Below are 27,417 nucleotides of genomic sequence, written 5' to 3'. Positions count from 1 at the left end.
TATCCAAATGTTTCCCTTGAGTACATAGAAGATGTCTGATTATCCAGATTATCCCACTCAAATTTTTATCTTAAAATAATCAAGTTCCTCATTAATTCATTTTTAGTAAATAAGCCGAAATGCTTCAGCATGGCTAAATATGGCTGTGGAAACAGAAGAGATTTTGTGATTTTAGCCTTAAAGGGGTTGTCTCAAGATCAAAAGTTATTTCCTAGCCACAGGATAGATGATAAAATGCTGATCGGTGGGACTCAGACCACCGGGACCCCCACGGATCATGAAAATGGCGGTCCCGTTCCACCGAATGAATAAAGCGGGAGTTTGCGCTTGCGCCCTGCTGCTCCATTCATTCTCTATGGCACTGACGGAGATAGCTGAGCGCTGTTCTCGGCTATCTCCGGCAATCTCATACACAGTTAGGGCTTATTTAGACGAACATATAATACGTCCGTGCAACGTGCGTGATTTTCACGTGCCTCGCACGGACCTATGTTAGTCAATGGGGCCGTTCAGACTGTCAGTGATTTTCACGCAGCGTGTGTCCGCTGCGTAAAACTCACGACATGTCCTATATTTGCCCGTTTTTCGCGCATCACGCACCCATTGAAGTCAATGGGTGCGTGAAAACCACGCACGGCACACGGATGCACTTCCGTGTGCCGCGCGTGATGCGCGCTACAGTAGTCAAAACTATGACTGAAAACAGAAAAGCACCACATGCCATAATGATGGCGGCTGCGCGAAAATCAAGCAGCCACGCATCATATGCTGACACAAGACATAAAGGAGACCCCAGGTAGTTGGCGGGCGCAATATATAATTAACAAGAAAGGGAGGGAAGATCGCCCGCAGGCAACTAAGCCCAATTTCCCAACTACCAAAAATGGTTAGAACAAACTTTATTAGGCTACGTATAGCAAGACAGACCACATAGATGCATTTTAAAATTATCACTACCTAAGACCAGACAAAAAGTAGTTTACCTGTAAAGGTACAGGCATACAATGAGTATTGGTAAGGAGCGTATTCCTAACATTTAGCAAGTTAAATTGTTAAATTGGCTAATAGATTGACAGTGAGTCCGGTCAGCGGTAGGTATTAAAATATTGGAAGCCCCCCGACATGTTTCGCTACTAAGTAGCGTCCTCAGGGGTACACGGGGCTAATGGCGGCGCGGCGAAATAGAGACTCTTAATATGGACATGTCAGTTGACGTATGGGGGGAGTGTGTCAGAGGATGCGGCCAATCACGCTGAGGGAGACAGGCCAGTCATGCAGGAAACGGGGGCCGACAAATAGAAAACGAGATAAAGTAAGCCAATAGAAAACGAATTAAAGCGCATGCGCATAAGCTCCAAAGGGGACTTAGTACATATATTGCGTCCTGGATTAATATAGTATGTATTCACTAGCGCATGCGCTGATGCACAGTTTTACGACTTAGACTAGGAATCAGGGAAGACAGTAATAGCCGGCGATCACGCAAGCGGGCAGTAAGAAAAGCAAGACCTCTTGTCGATAGTCTAGCAGAAAACGGCGCAGGCGCACCAATATAATATATAGACTTAGAGTAAAGAAGGATTCCTATATAGCAGCCGGGAAACGGGCAATAGAAGAAGCAAGACTTCTGTCGATAGTCTAGCGGAAAGCGGCGCTGGGGCACCAATATAATAGATTCTGGTAAGTATTGAAAATAATAAAGTCTATATGCAAGAACTGACACTTTTAAGAAAATCCCCCTGAGAGGAATATATAGTCCATTTAGAGATTTACAGAAATAAGATACATGAATATATCATATACATGACAAGTTGCCACCATGACTATATAGTCAATGTCGTGAAGTTAAATATAAGTGGCGTATTAAAGACCTTCACATATCAATGTGTATGGTCAGTTAGATGATCAAAAGAAAAAGTGAAAACTTAATTGGTATGAGGCAGGTAAAAAGTGAAGACGCACAGTGGCTTTGGTATATCCGCGGGATTAGCAACGAGAACATTGGAGATAAAGATGAAGTAGAGGCGTAGAGTCAAAGAAACGCACTGAAGGTAAAACCCTCGTTCAGACCTGAGGGGGACATAGTGTTCAGGCGGTAAATCCACCGTGCCTCCTCCTGCAGGAGTCTACGGTCAAGATTACCGGCTCTGGGACCCATTTTGATCTGGGTGACACCCGAAAACTTAAGAGTAAAGGGGTCACCTATATTGCTAGATGCCCCTGTCCTAAGTTGTATGTGGGAAAAACGGTGCAGGAGTTGAGAAGACGTATATCTAAACATCTTAGCACCATTAATCATAAGGAAGATACTACTCTCTCAAGACATACCCATGATTTCCATGGGGGCAATCCAAGGTTGCTTAAGTTTTGGGGTGTCACCAAGATCAACATGGGTCCCAGAGCCGGTAATCTTGACCGTAGACTCCTGCAGGAGGAGGCACGGTGGATTTACCGCCTGAACACTATGTCCCCCTCAGGTTTGAACGAGGGTTTTACCTTCAGTGCGTTTCTTTGACTCTACACCTCTACTTCATCTTTATCTCCAATGTTCTTGTTGCTAATCCCGCGGATATACCAAAGCCACTGTGCGTCTTCACTTTTTACCTGCCTCATACCAATTAAGTTTTTACTTTTTCATTTGATCATCTAACTGACCATACACATTGATATGTGAAGGTCTTTAATACGCCACTTATATTTAACTTCACGACATTGACTATATAGTCATGGTGGCAACTTGTCATGTATATGATATATTCATGTATCTTATTTCTGTAAATCTCTAAATGGACTATATATTCCTCTCAGGGGGATTTTCTTAAAAGTGTCAGTTCTTGCATATAGACTTTATTATTTTCAATACTTACCAGACCGCTACATAGGAATCTTCCTTCTAAGTCTATTTATTATATTGGTGCCCCAGCGCCGCTTTCCGCTAGACTATCGACAGAAGTCTTGCTTCTTCTATTGCCCGTTTCCCGGCTGCTATATAGGAATCCTTCTTTACTCTAAGTCTATATATTATATTTGTGCGCCTGCGCCATTTTCTGCTGGACCTATCGACAAGAGGTCTTGCTTTTCTTACTGCCCGCTTGCGCGATCGCCGGCTATTACTGTCTTCCCTGATTCCTAGTCTAAGTCGTAAAACTGTGCATCAGCGCATGCGCTAGTGAATACATACTATATCAATCCAGGACGCAATATATGCACTAAGTCCCCTTTGGAGCTTATGCGCATGCGCTTTAATTTGTTTTCTATTGGCTTACTTTATCTCGTTTTCTATTTGTCGGCCCCCGTTTCCTGCACGACTGGCCTGTCTCCCTCAGCGTGATTGGCCGCTTCCTCTGACACACCCCCCCATACGTCAACTGACATGTCCATATTAAGAGTCTCTATTTCGCCGCGCCGCCATTAGGCCCGTGTACCCCTGAGGATGCTACTTAGTAGCGAAACATGTCGGGGGGGCTTCCAATATTGTAATACCTACCGCTGACCGGACTCACTGTCAATCTATTAGCCAATTTAACAATTTAACTTGCTAAATGTTAGGAATACGCTCCTTACCAATACTCATTGTATGCCTGTACCTTTACAGGTAAACTACTTTTTGTCCGGTCTTAGGTAGTGATAATTTTAAAATGCATCTATGTGGTCTGTCTTGCTATACGTAGCCTAATAAAGTTTGTTCTAACCATTTTTGGTAGTTGGGAAATTGGGTTTGGTTGCCTGCGGGCGATCTTCTCTCCCTTTCTTGTGCATCATATGCTGCTGACACACGGAGCTTTTATGGACCTTTTGCGCACGCAAAACGCAGCGTTTTTTGCGTGCGCAAACGCACACGCTCGTGTGAATCCGGCCTTAATGAGTTGTAGTGCACATGCGTGACCTGCTGCTCAGTTCATTCGGAGGAACGGAACCCCTGTTCTTGTGATCGGTGCGGATCCCAGCGGTCATAACACCATCGGTCAGCATGTTATCACCTATCCTGTAGTTAGAAGATCACTTTTAATCTTGAGGCAAGCCCTTTAAAAAGATTTTGCTCCTCCTGAAAATAAGGCAGGTACCACATTTTTTAAAGATGAAAAATATCCAATCACAGTCTCCTCTCTACCATCTCTGTTCTCGCTAATAGAGTTTTTCAGTTACATAGGTGTTGATAAATATTATTCACTGAATAATAATAAGTATTGTACGTGTCCGTTATACTTTGCTTCAATTCTACACATTTTTAATATCTCACTTTCTGTCATTGAGTGAAAACTCCATTGTACAGTTTTGGGATTAATTAAAATGCTAAGTGCAAAACAGACTTTACTGTCTAATATCAGTATATCAGTGACCAACCTGACCAAATCTCTCCAAATTCTAGTGGAAAGATTTCTCAGAGTAGGAGTGAGGGCCATGTCTATTCATATGTCCCTGGGTTTTAAATGACATGTCCAACTGAATGTGATAATCTTGTGTCCATGTACTTTTGGCCATATACTATGAGGTCACTTTTGTAGCAATGTATTCTTCCAATCTCTCCCTAATCTTTGTCTATTATAATGATCATAGTAGTTATCATATATATCACAGTATATATGTGATTTTTATTGCTATAGAGATGAAAGAATGGCAGACAGATAGCTTTACAGATAAGGCTATGTTAACATCTGCGTCAGGGCTCCGTTCCGACGTTCCGTCGGAGCTTTCAGTTGGAACGGAGCCCTGACTGACACAAACTGAAACCATAGATTTCCGTTTCCATCACCATTGATTTCAATGGTGACGGATCCGGTGCCAATGGTTTCAGTTTGTCTCCGTTGTGCAAGGGTTCCGTCGTTTTGACGGGATGAATACCGTAGTCGACTGGAATTTCATACGTCAGTCTTTAGTTCTGCCCGCTGGAGTAAGATGCAACAAATTTATTAGGAGGCGAACACCTCTTAATAAATTTGTCGCAGCTTCAGCTGTCCGTGCACCACTGTGGGAAATCTCTGCTATAGTTTGCACCAGTTTCTGGCATAACTTTAAATAATTGCGTCAGTCCACGGCCCTTCCACTAAGCTAAATTTTTTGAAAAGTGCCAAGCAAGGCGGAAATGGCTCAAAAGTCTCAATTTATGTAACTATTGAGCCTTTGCGACTTTTTTATGCCAGAAAACTGTCATGAAAAGTTAATAAATGTCCCCCTTAGACTGTTGTTCTGTGAATTATATTGGGTAATACTTCTATGGTCCCAAACCTATGGCACACTGACCTTTATCTGCCCCGAAAGCACGTATTGAGTAGTAATAAATGTTGGCATTATTGTATCAGATCCTATCTGCCATATTGGATGGGCTATCAATTTAAGTAGTGGTAAAAACTTGATTTGTTGTCAAATTGTGAATCATAGGAGTTTTGTTTTTTTCTTAATTGGAGATACACAGAGCAAAATCTACTGACACCATGGAGTCATATAAATGTTAACAGACTTCTTGTAAACAGATCTGAACTATGCGCCAGATGGCTTGAGGCTTTAGGATTCTATAAGGGATCAAGCAGTGGCATTACTGATTTCCAGGTAGCCTATAACTATTGCATTACGTCATATTTTTTGTATTTATGACCAGGAGACAGTAGCATAGCATAGCTCATCAGGAAACCAAATTAAGACATTGGCGATTAAAACTCACTCTGTGACCTTCTGCACAACACCTCAGGGGACGGAAATTATATTGGAAAATGTGTAAAGACAATTGACATGTAATTTGCCCTGAGTACAAATTCCCAGTTAATGTTGTATCAAATAATAACATGCATATACCAAGCTGTACCAAATTTATCATACTATTAAAACCATAGTATTTAAAAAAAAAACACAAGTAGGTACTTTTCATAATGTATTTTCAATAAGTACCCAAACTGATGTCAAAATAGTAAGAAATATAATGCAATAACATATAAAAAGGAATTATGTATATTGTATCACTGGATGTCGTTTGGTTTTTAGTGACATTTGTGCTTATTTTATTCTGGATGTTGTTCCATTTTTTTATTTTCAATATTTTAGTTTTTTGAGGGCTTTTACAAGTAAATATAGTCAGGAATCAATATATTTGGTCAATAGATGGTTGATTAAATACATTATTTGTTTAAAGGATCTCTAATCCAAAGATGTAGACATCTGACTAGGATGGCATTTGGCCACATTAGTCTTGTCTTGCATTAGGGGAGGACCTGTGCAGCTGCAAAGGGGCCCTGCAGGCAAGTGGGCCCCGCTACTACCTTAAAAAAATTGTGGTTCCTTCTATTTATTAGATGATACATAGCAGGATATGCTCCTTCCTATCCATGGCTTACAATTTCTTGTGGATTGGTAAATCAGTCAGAAAATTACTGAGCAGCCATGTATGAGATGGTCTATGGCTATCACCCCACTTTCATCAAATTAGCAGCTTGAAAACAAGGAGAGCATATACACTTCTTACACAGGAGCCCACTGTTATTAGTGTCTGCATCAGATAAGCTGCTGTGACATCACAAGTGGGTTTCTGCCAGGTATATTGCTGTGACATCACAACTATTTCAGTCAGGTAAGTTATTGTAACATCACAATTTGCTTTTAGTTAGGTAAGCTGCTTTGACATGACAAGTTACTTTCTGTCAGGAAAGCTGTTGTGACACCACAACTGAATTTCACTCAGGTATACTGGCGTGATATAAAGAGAATGCACAGTGATGTCACACCATAGAGAACACACATGGTAACATCAGAGTAAAGAGATAATTAACTCAATGAAGTTACGGTACATGACAAGTCACGCAGTGATGTCACGGCACAGAAATTATGCAAACAGTGACGTCACGGTACAGAGACATTGCTCAAACTAATGTTGCATCAAAAGTATTATACATACAGTCATGTCACAGTGCTGGGATAGTGCACACGATGATATCAGAATACAGGAATAATGTGAACAATAATGTCACCATGCACACAGTGACATTACAGTACAGGAAGGAAACACATTATGATTACCCAGTGGAGGTTTAATGCACACTATGATGTCATAGTAAATGGATAATGAAAACAGTAGGGTCACAACATGTAACCATGGGGCTCCATAGTTAAACTTGGAACAAAGCACCAATCACTTTTCCACGTACCCCTCTCATCTATAGCCATCGCTAGCTGCACTTTACCTCTGTGTGGAGATAGGCCTCCTTAGATTTCGGGCCCCTTTGCTGCTGCTATGCCTTCTAACCTGGTAGTTATGCCCATGCCCCTAACTGTACAAGTCACCAGCACCACTTCAGTTAGATACATCAGTCTTTCTGTATACAAGTGTTTCCATCTATTTCCTTTAGGAACCATATTAAATTTTTTTTTTAAAAACACCCCTCTGAAATCTTCTGCCGACAACATAATGTATAGGGACCTTTCTAATGCCCCGGGGGAATCGAGGATCCTTTTGTTTGACAGGTAGAAAATTCTGTCACCCCATTGAAATAAACGTACATATATACATACAGTACTCAGCCAAGCATACATGTTGACAACATGGTCTGGGGAGATAGCTGTAGGAATGGATAACCCTTATCTTATGTAAATGGCCAACTTAGACCTAATGCATAAAAATGTGCAGCCCCAAATAAGAAAAATGTAGCTCCGCTATATCTGAACTTAGTGAATATAAGACCAAAAAGTGTTTTTTATATGCCTTGAAAACTTTTATTGCTGATAGTACTATTACGAAAGTGAAGCATATACAGCATGTACTGCATTGTCTGGAAGTGCACAACAATTAATCATCACACATCTATACTGTGTATTGTGTAATATATCAGAATAGGACAATATGTGTAGTCAGGGAAATAGCAGACTGGGATGCAACCCAAAAAAGAAAAAATCCTGTAGCAGCTTAGAAGATGAATTGATTTAGACGTAGTAGAAAAATAATTCATCTCATTTTAATGGGAGATTGACCAGTAGAGAACGTCATTGCACTGAACAGGCACAAGCTACAGGTGGTTCCTCGTATAATTGTGGCATTATCCTTTCAGCTAGTACTGCATTTAAATATGATCTAATGAATATGCTCCTGTTAAAAAAAATAATGATCCAGATGGTGGTAGATTATAAAGCAAAGAGACATGCATATCCCTTATTAGTAGTAAATAATGTTACCATTTCTATTATTGAGTCAGGCCTCATGCACACGGCCGTGCCCGTAATCACAGCCCGCAATGGCGGGCACGGCCGGCCGCCGATGCCTGCGTGCTGCATTTTCATGCCATGCTCCCATATAAAGTATGGGAGCACGGCCCGCAAAATGCAAAAAGTAGGACATGCTCCATGTTTCCCGGCATGGTTCTATGGCAAGGACACCTTTCCATAGTGCTAGAGAAAGGTGTCCGCGGCCAATAGAACCGGGCGGGTCTGTAGTTGCGGACCGTATTTGGTCCGCAATTACAGAGTTTTTCCACGGTCGCGTGCATGGGGCCTAAACCCCACTTTTGTTTCAGTTTATGTTTTATTCTCTGTTGACATCTGCTTTCATAGTCTCCATAAGTGTATGTTCACACGGAGTCAAAAACGTCTCAAAATACGGCGCTGTTTTCAAGACAAAACCGCTCCTGATTTTCAGATGTTTTTTGTGCCACTCGCGATTTTCGCAGCGTTTTTCGCTGCATTTTCCGCTGCGTTTTTTATGGCCGTTTTTGGAGCTTTTTTCAATAGAGTCTATGGAAAACGGCTCCAAAAACGTCCCAAGAAGTGTCCTGCACTTCATTTTTGCGGCCGTTTTTTACGCGTAAAAAACGCTGTGAAAACGCTCCGTCGGAACTGAACGCGGTTTTCCCAATGAAATCAATGGGCAGAAGTTTGGAGGCGTTCTGCTTCCGATTTTTCGGCCGTGTGAACATACCCTAAGAGTTTTTGTCACCCTTGTGATTTTGACAGCAAGAATATTGCAGTCTGCAGTGCTATTTTTGCTGTTTTTTGTTTTAAAAAGTTTTTTTTGTTGTACATGATGATGTATTTATACTTTGATGGGAATCACATTATCTGGGTAGACTGCTCTTAAAATGATTATATTTAATTTTCGAATAGGCATATTCTAGATCAGTGGAGGCCATCAATTCCACCTAAGGGCCACGCATTACATTTAATGTCTCGTGTTGCCGGTATATAGCATAGTGGACTTTTATTTTCCGTGCTTAGTAGCAGGTATAAAACGGGAAAGAGACACACTATCAACCAAAAGCCGTTTCACGTCCTCAGACGCTTTTTCAATGTCTGACAGGGATAGTGCAAGAGGGCATTAATCTCCCGGCATGCCGTCACAGCATACAATGAACAACATTCAACTTCAATATAACAACATATAAATAGATCAATATGTAAAATACAACAAATTATAAAAAGTGTGATGAATACGGTAATTTCGATCATTTAACCCTAGTGGTCCTAGTACTTCCAACCTCATAATTCAGATTGTCTCACACTCCAATAACCTAGTATGTCTATCTACCCTGTTTTATAGAGAATACTTTTTACTGTCCTGAATTACCCGACCAAACAATATAAATCCCGTTTACAGACACAGTTAAAGAAGGGATTTGAGTCAAATATTTTATTGAAAAAATTTGCTGTAAAGCGGTTTCCAATGAGACTGTGTAAACCCAATTGGTATTTTCTGCCAAAGATTCGTAAAACGATGATTGATCCACATGGTGGGCCAATTGTGGCGGGCAGTGGTCCTGTTTCAGAGTCATTGTCACGCTACCTTGATTGCTATTTACAACCATTGTTGCAGAGTGTACCTTCCCATCTACTGGACACACAGGAATTGTTACAAAATTTTTAATTGGCATCCCTCTATCAAGTTGGCAACAAATGATGTTGTCAGTTTGTATACAAGAATTTGCCTTGAGGATGGTAATAAGGCTATAAGGATATTCTTACAAAGGTCAGATATAAAGAAATCCTTAGTTGAATTCATTTATGAAGCCCTTCACTATTCTTTGACTCATAATACCTTTAGGTTTGGTCAATGCACGGGGATGACGATGAGTACGCCAGTAGCCTCAACTTTAGCAAATCTCTTTCTGGCCTTTTTAGGAAGAAAAATCTGTTTATAATGTATGTAATCCCTATTTTATAGATGACTTGTTTATTCTTTGGTCAGGGAACAGAATAGGAGTTTTTGTAGTTTTGTGTTGCACATCAATGAGAACCATTTAAATCACTACTCATTTTGGAGGGACCCAGGTTGAGTTCTTTGATGTGCAGATTCAGGCTAGGGAATCTTGCTTGTCCACTAGTGGTTATATTAAACTGACAGCTACCAATGCTTTATTGCATTTTGAGAGTTATCATCCCCTACATAGGAAACAATCTCTACTGCAGAGCCAGTTTTTATGCCTAAGGGTATGTTGACACGGCTTAGCAAAAAAAGTCTGAAAATATGGAGCTGTTTTCAAGCGAAAAAAGCTCCTGATTTTCAGACGTTTTTGTAGCAACTCGCGTTTTTCGCAGCATATTTTACGGCCGTTATTGGAGCTGTTTTTCAATGGAGTCAATGAAAAACGCCTCCAAAAACGTCCCAGGAAGTGACCTGCACTTCTTTTTCGCCGGCGTCTTTTTACGCGCCGTATTTTGACAGCGACGTGTAAAATTAAGCCTCATTGGAACAGAACACCGTAAATCCCATTGCAAGCAATGGGCAGATGTTTGGAGGCGTAATGGTGCCGTTTTTTCAGGCGTAATTTGAGGCGTAAACGGCCCAAATTACGTCTGAAACCACTGCGTGTGAACATACCCTAAGAAGAATCAATAGTGAGTATGACCATCTTAGAACAGTCCCTGGAACTACTTGAGAGATTGCGTATGCAACGCTATGATGAAATTACTATCTCAGGAGCCTTCACACGTGCAATCAGTCTTTAATATATGGAGGTCATAGGAAAAGGGACAACTCTTGTGTCTTTTTCTTTCAGTGCCCCTTGCAGATCATATCAAGAACACTATTAGGAAGCATTGGCATTTATTGGAGGCATTTATTCAGACCTAATAGAAAAAACTATTCAGGTACCAATCATTTTGTTTCGAAGGTGTCAAAATCTAAGGAATTAATTGGAGGCAGGTCAGGAGAGACGCAATAAATGGTTACATGATATGGCTCAAAAAAGCAATTTATAAAAATGCTCTTTTTATAAACAGATGTATACAGAGACTACTATTCAAATAGTAAACATACAACATTTTGCGACACAATTTATTATGTGCACAGGGACTTTGTGGTTTGTTATGTTTTGTCCCTACAAAGTATTTTACATTGATAAAAGAATGTTCCCCCTTTTTAAGCATTTTCTAGAAAATGTATACTCACAGACCACGAGTAAGGAAGCTCCATGTATTATATCCCATGTTCAAGAACTGCATGAAGGTGACACCTCAGTATGAAGATTTGCAGGACTGTAAAGTGTATTCTTCACGGGTAATGGGGGAAAATAGACAAACTAGATTATTGCAGTTTGAGGCAATCTGGATTATGAGGTCGGAAGTACTAGGACCTCTAGGGTTAAATTATAGAAATTATTTATCATCCTTTATATAATTTGTTGTATTGCACATATTAGTCTATCTATGTGTTACATTGAAATTGAATTTTGTCAATATTTGTAATTTGATACTTTTTATGCTGTAACGGTCAGGCGTTAAAAAGGCTGTTGGCTGATTGTGTGTCTCTTTTCCATTTTATACCTTCCATTAAGCACAGAAAATAAAAGTCTACTATACTATATCAAATGGTGAGTGCTGTGGAAATCTTATGTTCGGTTTGCTCTTTATTACTGACGGTCTGCACTGAGCACCATGTGGATAATGAGCAGTGGTTTAGTATTAATCTCTGAACAGATTTATATATATATGTTTTTTTCGCGAGTAGAGCCGGCAACTCTTTTATGAGAATCATGTACTGTATGTGCTGTCTAGTGCACATATACTGCTTAGTGTCCCATAGAGCCGCCAGTTGGCCACCGCTGTGCTAGAGCATAAAGCAATACTTAAAACGTTGCTCCACTTGGAACTACACTTTGTACTATTTATCGGGTTTACCATGTTTTACATCAAGTTGTTGCGGTTTTTGGCCATATGGTTTTTATAAGTGAAACGTGTTTCAGTGCAGATATCATATTTCTCTTTTGTAGCGAATCGTGTACCAGTTTTTCCATCACAGAACCAGGACAGATTTTTATTCTCTGGAAGCAGACAATGAAAATTCCCATTCAACCAGAGATCACAAAAACTGTATTACAAAATTGTAACTCTATCATACAATGAATAAACTTTTGCTGCTAAAACCAGAAAACCTTTCATATCTTTACTATGTTTACTTAGAAAGAAACATTTTTACTGAGCAGTTGTCCCATGTACAGTTTCTCCTTGGAAGTGTGTATTGTCTCATGCTTTGGCTGGGTAAGGCACTCATACTGGAATATAAAAAGTATATACTGCGCAAAATCTAATTCATTTATATCCCAAGGAAGCACCACATTAACCTGCACATAGTAAAGCAATAGACCTATTCTTCTCAACCTCCAAAAACCCCTTGTATTATCTAAAAGAGCCTGTCACATGTGAGTGATGAGAGATGTGCGTAACTAATACCGGTTTACTTGGCAGCATTGACACAAGTTGAACCAGAGTGTGCGGCTTTTGATAAGCTCGAGAAGGGGTCGGCAAAGAGATAGCTGTGTTAGGTATTATGGCATTCAGTTTGCATTTGGAATGCTAATTCCCGTGAGTGTGCTTACAACCCATGAAACCACAAAAAGAAATTTCCCTACTGAAATGATCTCTACTATTTTATTTTAATTGGACTGCATTAAATTGTATCGAGGCTTGAGAAAAATATCTTCTCTCTGCATGAAGACAGATACCCAGAGGATTGTATTATCAAGCTATACAAAAGGTCATTAGTGCCAAAACCTGAGCAGGTGAGCTTATGTTCTAACATGAACTCAAGAGATTTTGTTAAAAAAAAACTCAAAACTTTTGGAGATTAACAACATATCTCATTTAGGAAAGTGATAGTTTGTTGTAATAAATATTTTCTAATGTTATATTCTTCATTTCATTACATATTTCTAACTAAATAATTATTTAAATAGCATTAACATATTTCACAGTGTGACACAGATAATGATCACTGTAGCATCCGCGGACCATCGGGATTACTCAACCCTCGACGGCCGCAGTCATGGATCTGTCTCCTAGAGAGGAGATGCCAGTCAGCGCTCACTTTCGCTTCGTTCTGCTGTGTCCCGTAGGGTGTACGCGCACGCTCGTGCCCGGTCTTAAAGGGCCAGAGCGCGCACATGAAAATAATCATCTATTAGCCCATGATCACCCTGGACTATAAGAAGGGCCCTGCCCCTTTACTCCTTGTCTGAGCATTGTTGTGTTTACCCGTGTTAGTCTTGCGAATGGTCCCTTCGTGTTATCCTGTTCCCAGTGTTCCCGTACCTGCTACCTCTATCCTGTATCCCGTGCTACCTTTCTTCCTGTGCCTTAGAAAGTTGGAGACATGTTGTGCCATCGGTCACGCCTGTTGTGATACACCACGCCTGGTGTCTGCTGCCAAGGTCCCATCTAGCCGTTGCTACTGTATGAACTACTGCAGGTACCCTTGTGCTTGGACTGTATATACGTTCGCTTGGTACATGGTTTGGCCAGCTGCTATCCCGCTACGGAGGTACGGCCCAGTAGGTCCACATACACACAGATCGTAACAATCACTCACATCAGTCCCTGTCTCCAGTGTGCTTTACAGTCTAATATACTTATCTCAGATGTAGTCTTGGTTGTCAAAGCTAGGATCCTAGTGTTTCGCTCACCACAGATTTCGCTATGCTTTACAGATCTCAATTGTCACTGTCAGATAAAGAAGTTCCAATTTCTGAAATGGATAATTAAGGCAGATTTCTGCAGATAAACGAATGCCGATCAATGATATAGCACGTCGATCGGCACTCGTTTAGCTCAATCATTGGACTTTATGGGGACAAACGAGACCGTTCGTACCCATACAGTTTGTCTTATTGTCAAAACCACATCCCCTGTTTACAATGGGAGATGTGCTGCCGAAACTGATGATTTTTACTGCCACATAAATGATGTGATCAGCTGATAAACATTACTTTATTACTTTAGTAATTAATGATCCATGAATGGGCAAATCATTTAAAAATACAGAAGCGTATACATACACCAGTCTTAATTCAGACTTTGCTGAAGTAAAATGTGACAAATTTATAAAGCGGTGCATGCCTCTTAATAAATATGATACATCTTTTGTTATCCAGAAGTTGAAATCTTTTAAAGACACAAGAGTGGTGTAAAGTCCTAAATAAATTCAACCCACAGTATATCTTATAGTCTCCAGAAAAAGATTCCACAAACATAGACAATGGCCGTGGAAGACTGAGGAATTCCACTATAGAGCAAAATCTATTATTAAAGGAGTTGTCTCACCATGACAACCCTATATATAGATAACCTAATATGCCCTATATGGTTGTCATAAAGTAACCTCATCTATTAGCCAGAGCAAAAAGTTGATTGGTCGGCCATTCATTTGTTTAGCCATTTTTTTTATTGAAAATATAAAATATAATTGTACATTTGCAAAATTCCAGTTAGTACAACTAATTAACTTACCTACACAAACCAACCCATACACCCTTAACCCATATGGCAGCGGCGACCGGGGAGACGGAGCAGAAGAGAGCGCAACAGAGAAAAATACGAGAAAAAAAAGAGAACCGACAAATTAGTGTGGTATTACTCTGTGGTCAGTAACCCATTTGTTGTCTATCCAATACTTTAGTATAATCATCAATGAGTTATTATCCACTTGATTAATCCATGGATTCCAAATAGCATTTTTCCAAGTTTCAAAAGAGGGGGTTGATCTGTTCTTCCAGTTCCTAGTCAATTATTTCCTAGAAGCAAATAAGATTCTAGAGATAGCAATTTTGACAAAGAAATTGGAGAGATTAAGCTTCCCCAATATACATATCTCTAGTTTGGGCTCCAAAATTAGTTTTAAAGATTTCCAAGATAGAATTCATAACTAATGCCCAGTATTTATGCAGCCTGTAGCAACGCCAGAGCAGATGAAGGAAATCCCCATTTGACAGGCCGCAGTTATAGCATGTAGCTTTTTCATAATATACAATTTTATAAAGAATACTGGGAGTAAGATAGGCTTGATTAAGAAGAAAAACTTTCATTGCCCTGTCCGATGAACTCAGGTAGAAAAGCTCTGTGGATATGTCATAAATGTCTCTGATGGGAAAACCCCTTAAGGATAAAGCATTCGCTTCTAATGCAGTTAGCCAGGAACTGCCCAGGAACTGTTCAGCCATTTGCTGTTTCCCGGAGTCCTAGAGGCGGGACATGGACTGATTTTCCAGACTGGTTTTAATTTAAAATGTGGTTGTCTTGCAAGTATTAGGAAATATTTTTCAGGCACTATAGCCATTATCAGTATAGTCTTTTCCGGCTTCCTTTTTTTTAGCTTGCAAACCTCAACAATTATATTAGCATATTTCTCTGACTCTCTGTCCTCCTACCCTTTCATGTCTTTGTCAGTCAGGGTCAGAGCCCATTTATTGTCACGCTCCTTCTGCTTCCTATTGGCTATTGCAAATCATGTACAGGGAATTCATTGTCCTTGAATCTTAAGTGGTACAAGTCATTCTGGCGGTATAGGACAAATAAATTTTGTATTATAAAACCAAAATCAGTATACTTTGAGGGCATGCTTTGATGTCTTCATTGAAGCTCCTGGCAGGTCAGATTCTAGATCCTATAAAAAAAAAAATGCTCTTGTATCTGCTTTAAGATACTGTATAAGCCACATGTCTGGGTCTATTACTGCCCTTGTCGATCAGACAAGAACATGCTAAGGATGACAGCTGCTCCGTTCTGTTTTTTCTTGTAGTAATCTCGGACAGTAGAGGTCCATGCATGAACAAGAAGCTACATGTAATGATCGTGTAATCGGCTGATCACACATTTTTTTGACAATGGGGTGGTTGTAAGGCAGCTATGAGCCTATAAGCAGGTAACAGCTATTTTTTTTACAGAATATACACTACCGTTCAAAAGTTTATGGTCACTTAGAAATTTCCTTATTTTTGCAAGAAAAGCACAGTTTTTTTCAATGAAGATAACATTAAATTAATCAGAAATATACTCTATATATTGATAATGTGCTAAATGACTATTCTAGCTGCATACGTCTGGTTTTTAATGCAATATCTACATAGGTGTATAGAGGCCCATTTCCAGCAACCATCACTCCAGTGTTCTAATGGCACATTGTGTTTGCTAACTGTGTTAGAAGGCTAATGGATGATTAGAAAACACTTGAAAACCCTTGTGCAATTATGTTAGCACCGCTGTAAACAGTTTTTCTGTTTAGAGGAGCTATAAAACTGAACTTCCTTTGAGCTAGTTGAGAATCTGTAGCATTACATTTGTGGGTTCGATTAAACTCTCAAAATGGCTAGAAAAAGAAAGCTTTCATGTGAAACTCGACAGTCTATTCTTGTTCTTAGAAATTAAGGCTATTCCTTGCGAGAAATTGCCAAGAAACTGAAGATTTCCTACAACGGTGTGTACTACTCCCTTCAGAGGACAGCACAAACAGGCTCTAACCAGAGTAGAAAGAGAAGTGGGAGGCCCCGCTGCACAACTGAGCAACAAGACAAGTACATTAGAGTCTCTAGTTTGAGAAATAGACGCCTCACAGGTCCTCAACTGGCAGCTTCATTAAATATTACCCGCAAAACGCCAGTGTCAACGTCTACAGTGAAGAGGCGACTCCGGGATGTTGGCCTTCAGGGCAGAGTGGCAAAGAAAAAGCCATATCTGAGACTGGCTAATAAAAGGAAAAGATTAATATGGGCAAAAGCACACAGACATTGGACAGAGGAAGATTGGAAAAAAGTGTTATGGACAGACGAATCGAAGTTTGAGGTGTTTGGATCACACAGAAGAACATTTGTGAGACGCAGAACAACTGAAAAGATGCTGGAAGAGTGCCTGACGCCATCTGTCAAGCATGGTGGAGGTAAAGTGATGGTCTGGGGTTGCTTTGGTGCTGGTAAAGTGGGAGATTTGTACAAGGTAAAAGGGATTTTGAATAAGGAAAGCTATCACTCCGTTTTGCAACGCCATGCCATACCCTGTGGACAGCGCTTGATTGGTGCCAATTTCATCCTACAACAGGACAATGACCCAAAGCACACCTCCAGATTATGCAAGAACTATTTAGGGCAGAAGCAGACCGCTGGTATTCTATCTGTAATGGAGTGGCCAGCGCAGTCACCAGATCTCAACCCCACAGAGCTGTTGTGGGAGCAGCTTGACCGTATGGTACGCAAGAAGTGCCCATCAAGCCAATCCAACTTGTGGGAGGGGCTTCTGGAAGCATGGGGTGAAATTTCTCTCGATTAACTCAGCAAATTAACAGCTAGAATGCCAAAGGTCTGCAATGCTGTAATTGCTGAAAATGGAGCATTCTTTGACGAAAGCAAAGTTTGAAGGAGAAAATTATTATTTCAAATAAAAGTCATTATTTCTAATCTTGTCAATGTCTTGACTATATTTTCTAGTCCTTTTGCAACTCATTTGATAAATATAAATGTGAGTTTTCATGGAAAACACAAAATTGTCTGGGTGACCCCAAACTTTTGAATGGTAGTGTATATGTGAGCATAACTCACCAAGGGCTGGACGTCATCCATTAAGTCACCATGGACGATAAAACTTCCCCACTGAGTCAAGAGAAAGCGGACACTATTGTCTAAGATCTTTATGGAGAATGGTTTTTGGTGTATATTCTAAACAATTTTGTTAAGACTATTCTGCTAAAACCAAACCAGTGCTCTTACAGTCAAGTCAATGTTTTAACTTTACATTCAAATTGTTCACATAGGCAGATAGGCATCCTTCCATTTCCTTCACACTGTCTGAGCTGTGTCTCAGCCATAGGGATAAGTTTTTCTACCCTTTTTATGTGGTATTTTGAGTCCCTTTTCATCTACAAAGCCATTCATTACAGTTCCTAGATCCCCCTTTTCTGTAGGTAGAAGTTTTCCTTTACTTTTGTTCCACTTTTTTTTTTTATGACATTATGACTGACTGTAATTTCACCATTAGATAATAAAAGCACCGGAAGGGCTCGGAAGCGTGGTCTAAGCCTTTGACGTAGCAGAGGTGTCTCTAGAGAGCTCTTTCCCTGGGCATGGTATCAACCACCATCTGGCACTGTGGGAACGATATATCGCCCTGAATCCTCTTGCTTTCCAGTCTCCATACCTGGCTGCATATTTTAAGGGGCCTCTTGGCCAGTTTTGCCAGAATTGAGAACTGCGGCCTACCTTCCAACCGGATCCCCAGACTTTCCTAAAGAGTCGATCTGTGTGCATTGGTGGAAGCGCACACATAGTGTAAAGGATCTGCCAGGCACAGCTTCGGGGTTAACTCCCTTAATTAATCAGTCAGCACCTGAATCTACATCCCTGAGACTGACTCCAGCTTCCACCACTCAGGCTGGCAGGCTTAGGAGTGGGAGAGCCTATCGCAGCCTGGCCAGACTCAGCTAGCTCCCGCCCTCTGTCTATTTATACCTGCATTTCCTTTTCCTCCTTGCTTGTTATTCTTTTTCGTGTGGTTTCCTGGCCCAGCTACAGCTCCTTCTATTTTGTTTCTGCTCCATACAGACCCTGGCTTACTGACTACTCTTCTGCTCTTCGTTTGGTACCTCGCACACTCCTGGCTTGACTCGGCTCGTTCACCACTCTGGTTGCTCACGGTGTTGCCGTGGGCAACTGCCCCTTTCCCTTGCTTGTATTCCCTTGTATGTTTGTCGTGTTTGTCGTGCACTTACTGAGTGCAGGGACCGCCGCCCAGTTGTACCCCGTCGCCTAGGGCGGGTCGTTGCAAGTAGGCAGGGACAGAGTGGCGGGTAGATTAGGGCTCACTTGTCCGTTTCCCTACCCCCCGGTCATTACACATAGTCTTGGTGGTCTTGGTGAGAGAGTGCTACATGGACCACCAGGGAACATTTTGGAAATTCCTCCTTGACTTTCTGGCACCCAATTGGAGACGAGGCCTTCTCCTTTCCAGAAGCCGCGGCATAGATTTACGGCACACATTTGGACGGTGGACCAGTGAACAGAACCAGAAGGGCACCTCATTTCCCCCAGGTTGCTCCAGAGAGGGATTCCCTGGAGGGAACATTAATCTCTCATTGTGGTCTGATGTACTGGATTTATTCAAACAAATCTGATCCTTATCCCGAACCCCAATCTCTCTAATGATTTTGCTAAACCTACAAATTAAAGACATCCCAAGGTATCAGAGGAAGCCTTTTATGTCTCTGTCCTCAGCAGCTAAATCTCTAATTCCCTTATACTGGAACCAACCCAGATCTCCTACGCTCTCCCAATGGCTAAATAAAAATAAATCATAGATTAATTAAGGATTAAGTTCCGGGACACTGCTATATATCTGAGAACATTTTTCTCTTAATCCAGGACGAAACCTGATACCAGTCTCCATCCAGACCCTAACACCAATTGGCCTAGCGGTATATTATGTTACAATTCTGATGAGCACACACTACTTATTAGTTACATTTTACATTTAAATACCAAGCCAGTGAATATTCTGGAAAATTATGTGTTCATTTTGTTTTACCAAAAACAAACTCTTTGGAAGTAATTTATCAACTTTTCTACGACCAGTTTTCTGTTGCGAGTACTGCTAAAAATGAATGGAGAGAAGTGTATGACGCTGATTGGTCACTGATTGGCCAGCGTCATACACTTCTCTTTATAATGCCCAGTTGGTAAAAAAGTAAAAACACGTCCAGTTGTCTATTAAAGTAATTAGTATAAATCTAAAACTGTGCATAACTTGCTCAAAATTGATCATTTTGCAAAAATTAAAAACACTGCTGTTATCTACATTACAGCGCCGATCAGATTATGTAGGAGATAGGGCACTTATAATGTGTTGACAGAGCCTTTTTAACCCTTTCATTCCGACAATCTGTAGATACACGTCCTTTTCGCACATACCCCGTGCTGCCAGGGCGTGACTAAACAGATCTCTGTTCCAGACGGCATAGCGCGATGAAAAGCGCTCGGACGCCGGCTGTGTCATTGTCCGCGGCTCCCCAGCAACTTGTTCTCTGACAGCCGAACCGATTGGTTCGGCTACAAAGAATATGATCACCGTTATTAACTGCTTCCTGACCGCCCACAGTTAATTCACGTCGGCGCTTGCTGGGCTCTGTGCAGCGCCGACGTGAATTCACAGTGGGTGTTAAAAGCGCGATCCGGGTGTCTCTGATTAGCGGTGACACCCGGATCACGCTGTCAACCCCTGCCAAACTTTCCCGAGAACCGATTGCGGGTGCTGCCGTCGGTTGCATGGCAAAACCAGAGGCCATACAATGGCCTCTGTTCTGCCATTCACGGAAGCCTATGAGGACTAGCTGGTCATCATAGGCTTCCTGTCAGTGTGACTGTCAACATCACACTGACAGTTTATAACACGTTACACTACCTAGGTAGTGTAATGTATTATAGCAGCCATCAGTGCTGCAGGTCTTCAAGTAAAACAAGTTAAAAAAAAAAGTTATAAAAATGTTTTATACAAGTGTAAAAACAAGTTATAAGTTACAAAAACAAAAATGCTTTTTTTCCTTTAATAAGTCTTTTATTATAGGAAAAAAAATAAAACGTTAAAAGAGTACACATATTTAGTATCACCGCCTTCGTAACGACCCCAACTATAAAACGATAATATTATTTTTCCCGCATGGTGAACACCGTAAAAAACAAGCCCTCCCTCAGCTTTTTTGACTGAAAAATAAAAAAATTATGGCTTTCAGAATATGGTGACACAAAAAATAAATAATTTTATAGAAAAGTGATTTTATTGTGCAAACGCCACAAAACATTAAAAAAAACTATATACATATGGTATCGCCATAATCGTATCGACCTGCAGAAAAAGTAAAATTACATTTATAGCGCACAGTGATTACTGTAAAAAAAAGGACAAAAAATATTGTGAAAATGTGTGTATTTTTTGTTACTTTGCTCGCCAAAAAATCTAATAAAAAGTGATCAAAAAATCACATGTACCCTAAAATGGTACCAATGAAAATTAATTGGCTACAATTTTGCGTGGTATTACTATCTGTTTTACAAGTAGATTACATTTAATATTAGAAAAATTTTCTCTAAATTTTGGTGTTTTTCACAAATAAGCTATGAATTTATTGACCAAATTTTTCTACTAACATAAAGTACAATATGTCATGAGAAAACAATCTCTGAATTGCTTGGATAGGCAAAAGCATTCCAGAGTTATTACCACAAAAAATGACACGTCAGGTTTGAAAAAATGGGGCTGGTCATTGAGGCATTGATGACCCTTGGTCCTGAAAGGGTTAAAGATGAATTATTCTCTTTTTTTTTTTTTTTTTAAACACAAAAAAAAAAGATCTGTTCTTGGCAGGATCTGAATCTAATGCATTTATAGAAGGAGAAGTTCAATGTCTTTTTATCTGGACATTTGACAAGAGAGGAGATAATTAGGAGTGAGCACCCAACTCTTTTTTTAGGCCTTACAGCAGGTAAATTGTTCTATAATCAAACTGGGCACTAAAATGTCAGTACTGTCTGAATTGTTCATCCAACGTCATAATCCTGCATTATGTCAAAGTAAAAATGATATAGTTTGAGAACAAATTGAATTTCATTATCTGACTCCTGTCCTCTCTTGATATGTTATATAATCTTGTTAGTTAGAAAGTTAAGACAGAGAAAGAAAATATATTTAACTTGGGCACGTTCCTTTATAATTGTTATCTAGTCCATGAATGTAATATCTCCAGTAGCCATCGGGGAGAGAGGCCTCTCGGCCTCTACTCACGCCTTTTCCTGGTCCAGAAACCAAATGAAGGATACAGGATCATTATCAAGCTAATATAAATCATTATCCTTCCAATATAGAATTCAGTGTCCACTTGTTGAAGGTGAAGCTTGAGTTTCTGCCTCCTACCTCCCTGGCGTCATTGCCTATCCTGATTGGGTCTGTTTTGGTTAAGGAAGATGTTCCTTCCTCTTCCCCATTTCAGGTAACTCCATCTGCCTGATTTACCCTAGCCTCTATAACTCTGTGGATTGTGAAAGGGACGAAAAAGCTTGTTTCTTTTTCGGGACCTGCAGTTGTTTTCTTTTTGTTGGATGCCTAAAATGGTATCAAGATCCGGACAAAACACAAGTTTTCCCTGAAAGGGTATGGCACAGAGTTTATTTTTTGATAACTGCTCCCTGGACCACATTTTTAGCCACAAGGCTTTTCTGGTGGTGTTGGAGAGTACACCCGCTCTAGGAGCAATTTTTATGGATTCCACAGAGGCATCTGCTAAAAAACCTGTGGCTTTAGAGAGATGGCGAATTGATGCAATAATGTTTTCTCTTGGAGTGCCAGCTCTGAGGTGAACCTCTAGTTGGTCCAGCCATCTAAAAATGTATTCGGCTGCACAGGTGGGACCGATATTAATTTGTGCTACGGCAGTTAGCCTCCCAGAATTTTTTAAGGAGACTGTCAGCCGTTCTGTCTAGTGGTTCTTTTAGCTGAGAAGAGTCCTCAAATGGGAGAATAGTCTTTTCCCCCACCCTAGCTACCTGGATATCAATTTTTTGTATTTCAGCCCATGATTTAATTTCTTCTTCATCAAGGGGAAATCTTTCTCTAATTACCTGAGCTATAGAGATCTATTTCTCTGGAAAATTCCATTTGTCCTCAATTAGCCCTTTGAGGTTCTTATGTTTAGGAAACACGTGCTTTCTCTGGGTACTTAGACCCACAAACAATTAGTCCTTGACAGAACGTGATTACTGTACTTCCTCAACCCCCATGGTGCTTCTCACTGCCCCTAGCAGTTTGTTTATAAATTCAGAAAATAAATAATATTTATCTTCTTTTTGTGGAGTGGAGACAGATGCAATTTCCCCTAGTAAACCGAATAGCGAGGGAATATGACTGTCACCTTCCAAACCTGAATCCTCTTAGAAAAATAATTTTGCGTTTCTTAGGTGTGGGAGGGGGGTCAACTGGAAAGTAGAAAGTATACTTGGGAAAAGGTTGCTAGAGAGGATTGTATCTCCTGTTTGACCATCCCCTTAATTTTATCCAGTAAAGATGGCTGCTTTTCCCTGATAACGTTTTATGTACACATTTGACATAAGACCTTCTTATTTGAAGATAAGTTTTTAGCGCAAATAGCCCATTTACGAATTTGGGCTTCTTTTTTTAGGTTTTGAAGGAGGCTCCTTTTCTGCCTACACATAAAAAAAATAAACAATAATAACATGATAAGCCCACATAGTGTACCCCCTGGAACAAACATACAGGTCCATAGACCATCCTAGGTTCAGGATTTAAGGGTCGCAGTATCCATCCAAAGGGAAACTCTTGACAATACAACAACAGTTTTCAGTAGCAGAGATCCCACCTTGAAACTGAGACACTCTCTTCAGGAGACCTTTAAACCAGGTAACCAGGATAAGCGAGGATGTCTGCCAATCCAGACGGAGGGAGGCGTGATTGATATCCTGCAGGCCTTTCCTGACTCCTTTCCCCTTAATGGAAAAAGAGATTCCATGTAGATCATCCGCTGTAGCAGTGGGCACCGCCATGTTTTTGGGGCGTCGCCGCTACAACTGTAAGTGCGTCATGACGCCAAACAGAAGTGACGACGCCTGCGTGCTTTTCACATAGGAACGCACGCCAGGCCTAGAGGAGATTTTGCTACTTCCTACACTAGAAGTAGCATAGCAAGGGAGTTCCGAAGAAGACCACAGCCACCACCAACTTCAGAGTGGCGCAGGAGAGGTTACCACAGGCCCTGGAGAGAACGGGAGCAGCAAGAGGGAGCAGGTAAGACCAAACCCCCGCTGACTCGTGGATCTTAGTTTAGTTTATTGCTACTATCCCCTGCCACCAGCCCAAAGACGGTAGCATCCTCTTTTTGTCCCATAGAGACAGGAAAAAAACACTGAGGAGGAATGGTGGGGAGGGACTATTTAACCTATAGTGCTTTTACTGTCCCGATTAGAGGCAGGGTCCTACCTGTGGTGCTGTCATGGAGGGTGCTTTGAGAAAAAAAATTCTTTGTGGGGTGGAATTAAAAAAAAACTGATTCCTGCATTTTGTTTTTTCGGTTTCATTTCTACGTCTTTAAATGGGCGGTAAATACGACAACTTAACTTTTGTTCTGCTGATCAATACAATTACGGCGATACCAAATTTATATAGTTTTTTTTTATGTTTTACTACTTTTACAAAGAAAAAACTATTTGTTAAAAAAAAATTGTGTCGCCATATTCTGAAAGCCGTAACTTTTTTATTTTTTTGTCGATTGAGTGGTGTGAGGGCTTATTTTTTGTGGGATGAGATGTATTTATTTGGTACATATGACTTTTTGGCCACTGTTTATTAAAAAATTAGCTCAGTGAGCTCAGCGGAGCCGAGCAAGCTAGAACGCAGTTTAGGGGGCCCCGTTCTAGAGATAGGTGTGGGACCCACATCTATCGGACTTTAATGGCATTTCCTGTAGATATGCCATAAATGTCCAAAATGGAAAAACCCCTTTAAGTCCTGCCAGAGACAAAGTACACCAGGTGCCTAAAACTTTAGAAGAAATAGGAAGGTGATGATCACGAGTAGGCTTCTGATAACTAGAGTATACTTAAAATGGAAGGAAACAATTCAGATAAAGGGAAAGATTGAATATTTTAGGCGATTTCAGGGAATAGCTGTAGATGTCCTCAGTCCTTTTTGTGAAAAAGAGAGGGATTGTTGAAGTAGAATTGGTGTTAGCATGGTCAAGAAGTTCCAAACATTGCTGAACATACATTACATGGTGTTTGTTTGCACAGTAGATATAGAAATATAATTTTTTTTCACTATCCGCTCCAATGTAATAATTTATTTATTTCTATTTATGCTTGTTCAGCATAAACATCAATTGTGCGTGGATGAAAAACCTTGGCGTTAGAAGGTCCCATCATGTCCAGTAGTTCTAAGATTTGAGGATATAGGTCAGGGGAGCTAAAACAACACAGCCACTTTGTCAGTAATTTTCCAGCCAATACGGAATCCGACAACTTGCTGTTAAAAGCGCATTAATTATGATTTAATGGATTAAGGTATTGATTCACCACGGGGCAGACACTAATTAACCTTCCTTCACTGTCGTGTTGTGAGCAGCTGATGTTAGTAATGCCAGCATTGTGTGGGAACACCAAACTCAGTTTATCACATCAGGGGTTGAAATGCTCTTAAAACTCTGCACCCTTGAATTGTTAAAGGGGAATCTGAAAAACAACTAGGTAAATTTAGAAAGGACTAATTTGAAAAATAGAAAGTGTGTTGCATTGTATCTATTTATGTTCGTAGGGTTTAAGTATGTATATTGAATGGAGCCAAATCTTTGACACAGAGAAAGTTACATCATTTCCCTAATGCGGCCTTAAAGGGCCGTAGTTGAAAATGAAACGTCTGACTGGGGAAATACTTTTAAATTTAAAATAAGTTATCTCTGTGATGATGATAAGCCATGCTCAAGAGGATAGACCAAGGCCAGGATCAGACCTCGCTCATAATCAAACTATAACTGGAGTAAAAGGCAACCTGCCCCATTTAGAACATCGGGTGGTGTTCAGCCCTGGGCCACTTCTTTGCTCGTGATGGAACTATGACTTTGGGTTATCTTAGTTGTTAAACATTTTTGAGGTTATTAAAGGGTTAATGCTTTTGATTACTGAGGTGGCACAGTGGCCTAGGGATTTAGTGCTTCATGGTTTTAATGCTGGGGTCATTTTTTAAGTTTAAGCGCAAAAGGGGGAAGAAAAAAGGACCACAATGGCGCTGCTATCAAGAGAAACTAAATAATTAGTTTAATAATAAAATGAAATACAGGTCGACAAGCTACGCGTTTCAATGCCAGTCCGACGTTAAAACACGTAGCTTGTCGATCTGTATTTGATTTTATTATTAAACTAATTATTTTGTTTCTCCTAATAGCAGTCCCATTGTGGTCCTTTTTTCTTCCCCCTTTTGCGCTTATAATTGGCTACATTCCTCTGGTTGTTGTGTTCTGGACATGGCAGCAGCTGTTTACTATTATTATCAATTTTATATTATTGAGTGCACTTTTGTGGTGTTGTATTTGCCAGTATTAAACACTCTTAGGTGAGCACCGTTTAGGTTCAAATACTCTATTCATATCCTGTAGGTAATCTGCACCATGTGGTGCCGTTTCTCTCTTTCTCTCTTTTAGCTTTTTTTAAGTTTGGCCAAGAGCACAATCTACATGGAGTATGTATGTTCTTCCTGTAGTTGTCCACCAGTTTACTCCTAGACTCTCATATTGATACGTAGGTTAAATTACTTCTTGTGATAAGGGGAATGTGTGTGCAAAAATGCTTGATATAGATTTGTGATCCCCATTGAGACAGGGGCCAGTGTGAGTTCATTCTCTGTACAGTGCTGTGGAACATGTAAGCACTATGCCTCATTTACCTATATTATAATGGAATATATGGTCATGACATAGTAACTGATCTGTAAAAAAAAAACCTGATTACCAATAGATCTCATTTTCTTATTGTTTTATAACTGAACATAATTAAAAAATGTTTTGTTCAACAGGAGAACTCTACCGAGTACATGGGAGGAAACACAGATGCCCCAGACAAAGCAGTTTTGAGATACATGAAGACAGTGAGGTGAGCAAAATTATTTGTACTTTTTTTCCCTTCATTGAACAATCTGCCCTATTTATGATCTCAATTTTCCCAACACATCAAAATAATGTAACTATAACTACTTCTTGAAAGCCAATGTTCTTGGGCAGCAAAATGCTTTGGAACTACTGAGATTTATAGATTTGCAAAGGATCATATGAAATATAAAAATGTTTTTCTTTAACCCCTTAATGACCCAGCCATTTTTCATTTTTACGTTTTTCACTCCCCGCCTTCCAAGAGCCATAACGATTTTATTTTTTCGTCAATAAATTGATGTGAGGGCTTATTTTTTGTGGGAGAAGCTGTAGTTTGCATTGGCACCACTTAAAGCACCATATAATGTACTGGGAAATGGAAAAAAAAATTCTTTGTGGGGTGGAATTAGAAAAAAACTATATTCTTCCGCTGCTTTTTGGGTTTTGTTTTTATGGCTTTCACCATGCGGAAAAATAGACAACTTAACGTTATTCTGCATCTCAATACAATTACGGTGATACCAAATGTAAATAGGCTTTTACAAAAAAACTATTTGTTA

The 27,417-nt window shown here is 40.2% G+C and overlaps 1 protein-coding gene across 1 annotated transcript in view; it reads left to right on the top strand.

The window, feature by feature from the left end:
- Positions 1–27,417, top strand: part of PITPNM3 (PITPNM family member 3) — a 261,407-nt gene that overhangs the window by 85,657 nt on the left and 148,333 nt on the right. Inside the window, exon 3 of the mRNA XM_075854250.1 lies at positions 26,785–26,861. Coding sequence (XP_075710365.1) covers positions 26,785–26,861 — 77 coding nt within the window. The remainder of the gene's footprint in view (positions 1–26,784; positions 26,862–27,417) is intronic.

This window comes from Rhinoderma darwinii, chromosome 2 (genome assembly GCF_050947455.1).
Source record: "Rhinoderma darwinii isolate aRhiDar2 chromosome 2, aRhiDar2.hap1, whole genome shotgun sequence".
Taxonomy (NCBI): Eukaryota; Metazoa; Chordata; class Amphibia; order Anura; family Rhinodermatidae; genus Rhinoderma; species Rhinoderma darwinii.
Note: the sequence above shows the minus strand (reverse complement) of the source record. Positions and strands in the feature narration are given on the sequence as shown.